Source organism: Phoca vitulina, unplaced genomic scaffold (genome assembly GCF_004348235.1).
Source record: "Phoca vitulina isolate PV1807 unplaced genomic scaffold, GSC_HSeal_1.0 scaffold44, whole genome shotgun sequence".
Lineage (NCBI taxonomy): Eukaryota > Metazoa > Chordata > Mammalia > Carnivora > Phocidae > Phoca > Phoca vitulina.
In genome coordinates this window covers 10116960-10125358 of record NW_022589747.1, presented here as the reverse complement: position 1 = coordinate 10125358, position 8399 = coordinate 10116960, and the positions used below count along the sequence as shown (strand labels likewise).

General features: G+C 49.5%; 1 protein-coding gene across 5 annotated transcripts in view; it reads left to right on the top strand.

Moving 5' to 3' along the window:
- Window positions 1-778: 778 nt before the first annotated feature.
- Window positions 779-8399, top strand: part of HECW1 (HECT, C2 and WW domain containing E3 ubiquitin protein ligase 1) — a 430370-nt gene continuing 422749 nt past the window's right edge. For 2 of the 5 annotated variants that reach the window (XM_032430461.1, XM_032430464.1), the window contains exon 1: window positions 779-1092. In XM_032430461.1, coding sequence (XP_032286352.1) covers window positions 1063-1092 — 30 coding nt within the window. In that variant the 5' untranslated portion in view covers window positions 779-1062. Of the gene's footprint in view, window positions 1093-1789; window positions 2536-8399 lie in introns of those variants that run through there. The other 3 variants (XM_032430466.1, XM_032430463.1, XM_032430458.1) reach the window with 3 other exon arrangements.

Here is an 8399-nt window from a genome sequence, read left to right as displayed (position 1 = left end):
GGAGACTGGGAATAAATAAATAAACATTCTGAAGAACGCAGTTAGCTCATGGAATTACAGACGATGGAGATTATGTGCTCAAAACCACTGCATCTTATGTGAATACATCAGGCCAGATCCTGACCAAATGCACATAGATTTACACACATGGATCTGCCAGCAGCCAACAGCGACTAACATTTCAGTTCTCTATGCATCTTGGTTGGCTGTACAAGGAGGGGTTCCTTCTTTGCTTCCTTCCAGTTCTAGCATCCTGACACTGCGTGCAGTTTAGTATAAAACCCTGTTTGAAAGCTAGGCTTGCCCAACAATAGCTTTTGCGGGGGGGGGGGGGGGAGTATTTTCACCCTTTGCATTTGTAATTATAATGTTTGTTTTGTGTGTTCGCGGTGCAGACACAGGACGGTGCCCAGACATGTGTGAGTGTTCCTAACTGTGTGTAGGGTAGGTGGGCACAGTGTGTAAGACAGAGGCCAAGAACACCTGTCATAGGGTACCTGCTAGGGTGTCTCTACCAGATCCTCTCTGGACATACTGTTTGCACCGACACAAAAGGGCCAGTGAGCCGGGGCTGGTGCTGGATATGCCCAGTACGCCTGCTGGGTGTAGGAAGGATGGGGCCGGCGGTAACAAGAATCAATATATATTTACGGCGGGGGCGGGGGCGCGGGGTGCGCGGAGGCTGCAGGGCGGGGCAGCGCTAATGAGAGCAAGCCCGGCTTGTGGTTGGTTCGGGAAGTCTGGTACCCACAGAGGAGCAGGCAGGGAGGGAGGGGATGCGGGCGGGAGGATAAAGCGATGAAGTGTGCTGCGTTGCCGCGCACCAGGCGCCGTTGTGGGAGCCAGAATACGGTGCGTCTCTGACCGAGCCGGCCCAGTCCTCGCGCGTTCACTCACCGAGCAGCGCGCGCCTCTCGCCGTGGCCCTGGCGGTGGCTGCCGCGAGCCGCGAGCCCCCGGAGCGCTGCGAGAGCGGGTGGGCGCCCGGGTCCCCCGGCAGGTGCCCGGCGCGCCATGCAGGGCACGTGCGCCCCCCGGCTCTAACCTGCGCGCTGACTGGAGCATGATCTGTGCCCAGGCCGGGGCTGCCAAGGTAAGCGAGCGCCGTGCGGGGACTCTGCCTGCCGCCCCTTCCCCCGCCCTTCTCTGGGCGGCTTCCCCGCCGCTCCCGAGGCCCCGGCAGCGCCCTCCCTCCCCAGGGCCCGGGATCCACCCTCCTCCCCACCCTCTCGCTTCTCCCGCGAGGTTCAATTGTCAGCCTGGGACGTGCCGCCGCCCGGGCCGGGCAGGCAGCCCGGGGAGCGACCCCGGCTCGGCTACAGCAGGCACACCGGGCCCTCCTGCGGGGCACCGAGAGAAACAAAGAAGCCCCCAAGCGGGTTCGTGGCGCCTCCCCCGCCCCCCGGCGCCCTCCCAGTGGCGAGGAGGTGTCAGGGGAGGGGGCGGAGAGACCTACGTAATCCCCCTTCCCAGCCCACACCCACCCCTTGTGAACCAAGGCTCTGAATTTGGGCTTTGCCTTGGGCTGCCTTTTCGCCAATTGCGTCCCGTGCAATGCCGTGGTTAGCCGAGCGCGCCCACAGCCCCGCGCGAGCTCGCTAGTGCTCTCAGGGGGTGCGTGGCAGGTCGGGGCCATGCTCCCCTGGGTGGTGGCAGGCTGCGAGGATGCGCGGTGGGGGTGCTTCTCCCAGCGCCTCCCTGTCCCCGGCCGGCTGCACCGCTCAGCCGGGCCTGCCACCTGAGTTTTAGCGGGAGCAGCCCGTCTTGTCGCCTACCGTATTGCGACCTGCACGCAGGCGGGGAGGGAGCCGCTGGGAAAAACGCGTCCGGTCCATTTTTAGCTGGAGGTGCGCTTCCTTCTACCCCTACGTTCCCGGGCCGTGACAATGCAGCAAAATCCGAGGGCTCCAACAATGTGGCCCCTCCATCCCCCGCTCCGCCAGTGCCTTGTGATTGCTCTGCCGTGTTGACGTCCCGGCCCCTTGGCGGATTTGTGGAGTGTGGGTGCGTGGTCTGTCTCTCTGTCTTGCACACAGAGACCATAACTTCCCTGCCCAATTTGAGCGTGTGTGTGTGGGGCGGGGGGGTGGCTGGCAGGGACACAGGCTGCAGAGATGCCCGGCTTCCTGTGGTTCCGGGCACAGAGCGCCCCAGTCTGCATTGAGCTGACACCGGATAGCATGTGGGGATTTTCCTAGTTGCTGGAGATATTTGACGTTGCTATAGTTTTGTGCTTACTTCTCTTGGGATCTGCAGTGGTGCAATTCTCCCCTTGTTTTTATTTTTTTCTCTTTGAAAAGATAACAAGGCTGTGGTTCAGCAGAAATGGATACAGGAGGAACAGCATAGTTCAAAGACTAAGGGAGGCATCTTCTCTCTTTTCCTGGGATTTAAACGCGATTTAGGAGGGCAGATGCCCTACCTGAAAAGGCCAGACCTTAAAGACCCAGGCAGTGTCGTGGTCCAAGGCGTCTCAAAAGAGGTGGCCAGATTTGCGTTTCTCATCAGCGGACTCGCTCCGGCTTTGGCTATTACGGTAATTCGTTCTAGATCGGGGATTCATTTTGAAAATGTGTGTTTTCCACTAAGAAGGGATTAGAGTCCAAATGCCTACCCTGCTATGAATGTGTGTGCCTGCTTGGTGGAGCAAAAGAGCGTGGCAGAGTTCCCTGTTGCCCCTGCCCTCTGTTTGCAGCCTCCTCTGGAATGTGGCATTGGAAAAAACGTAGCACTATTTTAGTTCCTAGACCTACAGGTAAATGGAACTTTAGAGTGTTTCATTTAATAAACCATGTTCTGACTAATTCTGGAATCCCAGTCCAGGGCAGCTTAGCAGCTTTGTGGAATGACAGTTCTTTTTGTCTCAGGTAGTTATTTTACGAAGGCAAATTGCCCAAGTTTGTTTAGATAGTGACATTATTGACTTGGTAGGGAGACCACATTCTGAACTGGAACAGCCTGCTAATGCATCAGCACCGAGGGACTGCAGCTCCTGTGATTTGTGTGTCTGGACCATCATTTGCTTCCCTTCGCACTTCTGGCTTTTAAAGACGGATGTTTTAAAAGATCATTTAAGCTTTACTTTCTGTGATCATTATCAGATATGATTATCAATACAGGAAGTACTAAGAAGACAGATGTGATTATGGTAGGACAAGCCTGTGCCATCTCCCCTCCTTATCAGTAAAGTGAGGAAGTTGGACTGGCTGATTTCCATGGTTCCTTCCAGTTCTAGGATTGTGTGATAATGGTAGAGGAGTAAGAAAAGTTACACAGTTTAGTAAGGCCAATAATTCTAGCCCAAATTATGCAAGCAAACCAGGGACAGATTATAGAATTTGTGGTTTATTTTTACACCTTGCAATTTGTTTTGACCCCGGTATCTGCATTTTCCTCTAAATGAAAATAGCCAATGACTCAAACAGGTCAAATTTTTTTGTTGGTTTTTGTTCACTAGAGCAAAAGATTTGGTAGGGTCTGGGGTACCTAGGAGAATATTGGGTAACAGATTTTCTCCTTATTTGTGGATTAGTTATTTATTACAGCCCCATCTTTTGTAGATAATGGACAATATAGCTTATTTCCAATGATTGATTTTTGTTTGTTTGTTTTTAATGAAAGACTCTAAGTGGCTGTTTCATCGGCAATTGGCAACAGCGTCTGACTTACTTTCCCTGATAGAATTTGATATTGTTCACAAAACTTGCCAGCACTGATGCTCATTACAGAAATGAGGCGACAATTACTTGGAACAGGCAAGCAAAGCGTTTTTGTGTGCTTGTAGTAATTTTTACAGTTTAGGAATGGTTGAGGTATTTGATCATTGATTTATGCTTATCTACTCAATTTTCCACTGTAGTGTGCTCATTTGTTTTAAAGTTACAATTAAAATAACATCCTGGACTGAGGCTACCTGCCAGGCACAACGAAGCACCCCTCTCTTGTTTCCATAGCCTTCCCCTTCATACTGCTAAGGCAGCTCTTACCATATTGCAGTTACGTGAGGTGTGAAGAAAGGGCCACAGCCCCCTTGTCTTGAACGTGCTACGAGCACTTTGAGGACAAGGACGTTGTTCAGTTCATCTCTCATCTCCCCAGCACATTGCACTTTGCCTGGGACAGGGGTATGTTCTCAGAAATGTTGGTTGAGTGCATTTCAAGTCATAAAAATGCCCTCTACCCGTTTAGGCTGGAGGTAGGTGGGAATGCTTCCCTTCGTGAGTCAGATGGGCAGATGAGAGGGGTTATGTAAGCCTCTGAGGGAACAGGTGAGCTAGGACTCAAATCCAGGCCCCAGAGAAAGGTCCCCCCGACTCTCAGTGAGAAATCAGGTAGTTGCAAGTCCAGATACTGCACGCTTGGGTTCTTTCTTACTTGAAAAACCTGGATTATCCTTTGACAAAATTGATCTGATCGCTGCTTGGTTCTGTCTTGCTGTGGCCTTAGAAGGGAATTTATTCAGCCCCAGCACTCCAGCCCGCAATTAGCCAGTGAAGGTGAGCCCCCCCTTTGCCACTTCCTCTCCAAGACTGGTTCCACCGCCCACGGCTTGCTCGGATGATGATGGACTTGTCTAGGGAATGCCCCTGACTGTTGGACTCACATTTAACCTCTGTGAGCTGTACCTCTGAAATGAGCCAGCAGCTAGACCAGAGACAACCATCATTGCTGGGCCAGCCCACCCTGACTGAGTCTCCTCGCAGGCGGATTTCTGTGCCAACAGGTGTGACTTACAGACAGACCCCTTGCTTCCATTCCATCACCTCCTTAATTTTTCATTCTGAAAAGCAGGAAGGGTTACCATTAGGAAACCAGGAAGTTCAAATCCATGTGCCTTACTGCAAGGCAGCCCTGAGCATGTTTGCCACTCATGGGCTTTTAGAGAAAACAGTGTGGAATGTTCCACATGGCTTTTTTTCAAGTAATTTTTCCTCTCTGAGGTTTAGTTTCCTCTTCTTTAAAAGTAGAGAGTTGAACCAGGTAATCCCAAAGGCCATGGGGTTGTTTTTGTTGGTTTATTCAATTGAATTAGAGGGAGAAAAGGATTAGTATTAATTATAATTATATTAATATTTACATTTATTTATAAATTTAACTTTGCAACGTATATACTAGAAATACTTAAGGCTATGTGTGTTAGCCTCCGGGTTATCTAATAATCATTTTGGGCCCTCTGTTAACAATATTGTCGTAAGTAGCTGTAACAGTTCTCTCTTATTTGTAAAATTAGATTTATTGCATTAAAGGAAATGATCTGTGGCATCCCTGTTCCTAGTGAGGGGGGCAGTGGTGAAAAAGTGGACGATCCCCAACTCCTGTATAAAACGTTTGTAAGTTTATGGTTTGATAGTCAATGTTCCAGGACCTATAGTAAACTGTTTTTATTCTCACCATGGAGTGTGTTTCACAGTTGAGTAATCCTGGTGGTCAGAAGTGTTCCCTGGGATTCATCTAACAGTGTTCCCATTTCCTTCTGGTCCCTCATTTTGCTCTTATTTATTTACTTATTTACTTACTGTTTTGTGTTTCTGCCCCTTTTTGGGCTCGGCTGACCTCCTGTCCCAGCCATAACACATACGAGGCTGGTAACACTGCCCACCCACCCTTACCCTGCCCCACTAGACGCAGGAGTCAGCCTCATAACCTTCCACCTGTCTGAACCCTTTCTACCTTCTTCATAAACGTTACTTCTCAAGCTAAGATACAATGAGGTTTAGAGGCAGACCAGCTCATCTGATGATTTTGTTGGACGTGAACACGGACTTACTGACCACCGGGCATTTGTCTTAAAGCCTCCTTAAAACACTTCAGGAAACCAAGCAGTAGATAGGTGATTTATATGTCCCATACCATAATGTTTGGATGTATGGGTATTTATTGGTAAGTGGTTGTCATATTCTGTGACATGAGCATGGTAGGGAAAATGATAAGTAGTCCGTGCAGGATGACAATAATGTCACTGTTTATCGGCAAGGTATCACAAAGACCACTAAGCCCCCAGGTCACTAGAGAAAAACATCTGGATTCCCATAGCAACAAGTGATGTGCACTGTTCACATTATTAGTTGAGAACCCACGCTCTTCCTGATTGTATTGACCCAAAGCCTGATGTACACAGAGGATTGATAAATAAAGATATAGTGTACAGACAGGCTCTTCTGGTATTATCCAGCATCTATTGCCTGGCAGTATTTTGGGGTAGAATTCAGTGCATGGAACTTAAGCTGGTGTATGGGGGGGGGGCGCTGGAAAAGGACGCCATCTGTGCCCATAATGACGAATGCCATCATGGAAACTTCACTCGGGGTCCCTTTTATATATTTAGTGGAGCAGATTTTCCCTTTCACACTTTCTAGATCTATTTGTATTGAACAGATGTCAGGGAAATATCATGTGTGTGGAAGGGAAAAAACGAAGACCAAAATTCACATCCATGGCCAGCGATTGTGATTCAATCACTTTGTCCTTAAATTGACACTCATTTAACTTGCACAAATGTTCCCTGCTTTTGCTTTCGGGGTTTAAGTCACAGCAGTTTGAGAAACAGAAATCTCAGTCCTGCAATTCAGAGATTCAGGTTAAGGGGAGACTAGGGTTGAGCACATTAGACCTTGCTTGCTTGCCGTCAGTATCGAGCGGAGCTGATGGAATGCGGCAGCCATCCACCACGGTCCTTCCTGCAACACGCTGACCAGCTGGAAGACCACAGGACATGATCGATAGATTTTTACCCTTAAAAGGACTTCTCTTTCTTTACTGTTCCCTCTTACAGAACACACCTGGACAAAGTTGTCTACACCGGCTTTCTTTACTCTCCCCGTCTAAGCCCGTGAAAACATGTTTTATTGTGTAACGTTTGATTGAGACTAACAAGATGTTTAACGTATCTGCAAATTACGATGAAAATAAAACAAATACTGGATGGCCTTGTAGCCTGAGACCAGAATACTGTCAGTTCATTTGAGGCACCCTGTATGTTCCTGCTTCATCTCTACTTCCACCTCTCAGAGCACCCAGCCAAGCTCTGGTCCCCACCCTTCCCTCCCACTGTCCCCATGATGGTCACTGGTGGTCTCTGCTCATCCAGTACCAGGTCGGCTCTCCATCTGAGTGCTGCTGATCACGCGCTGGGGTCCACTTTCTCTGCCTTGAGCCCTTTGCTTCCAGGACACCAGATTCTTCTGGCTTCCAGCTCTATCCCTGGATCTCTTTGTTAGGCTCTCTTGATGGCCCCTGACTTTTTATCCCTACATGATGGAATCCTTTAACCCCTACATGATGGCTTGGCTCTCACATCTCTTCCTACCTATATTCCTGCCTTTGGTCTCAATACCGCTTTCATGCCGATGATCTCAAGTGTTATCTCAGTGGTCCTGACTCACTTCTAGAATGCTACCACCAGCATCTCCCCGAACGCCATGCAATCTGAAATTTATATATGCAAAACACAGCCCCCAATTTTCACTCCTCAAAGCTGCTTCCCCTTCGGAGTTCTCCATCTGTGTAAAGGGACACCTCTGTTCTTTTTTTTTTTTTTTTTTTTTTTTTTTAAAGATTTTATTTATTTATTTGAGAGAGAGAGAATGAGACAGAGAGAGCACATGAGAGGGGGGAGGGTCAGAGGGAGAAGCAGACTCCCTGCCGAGCAGGGAGCCCGATGCGGGACTCGATCCCGGGACTCCAGGATCATGACCTGAGCCGAAGGCAGTCGCTTAACCAACTGAGCCACCCAGGCGCCCGGGACACCTCTGTTCTTCCTCTTGCTCAGGCCGAATGCTTTTGATCCCCTGGCTTCTCTCTGTCATCTAATCTAGCTTTCTGCAAACGGCTCTCCCTTCTTCTCACCCCCTCTGGCCAGCATGACCAGCCTTATCTCAGCCACCGTGATCTCTCAACTTCTGCACTGATGCCCAACCAGTCTCCTTGCATTCCTTGCCCATCTGCAATCTGTTTTTTGTACAGCAGGCCAAGTGATCATTCATTCGTTCACCAAATATTGACTAACTGTCTGCTATGTGTCAGGCGTTATTTTAGGTGTTGGCATGCAGCATAAATACAACACAGAGCAGTCAGAAATCTCTGTTGTTTCTTTGCCCACAATCTTCCGATGGTTGCATCCCTCTCAGAATGAAATCCAGACTTCTTATTTGGCCTACAGGCTCTGCATAACTGGGCCTCCCACTCCCGCCTCACCTGGCCGGTGTCCCCAACCTCCTGTTCTTCCTCAACCATGCCACTCACACTCTCATCTCACATGCTGTTCCTTTGACCTGGAAGGGATGTGTGTGTGTGGGGGGGGGGGTTCCCAGAAATCTGCCAGTTTGCCCCACAGTTAATGACATATCACTCCTTCAGAAAGGCTTTCCCTGACCACCCATGTACACTGCCTTCTCTTCCATC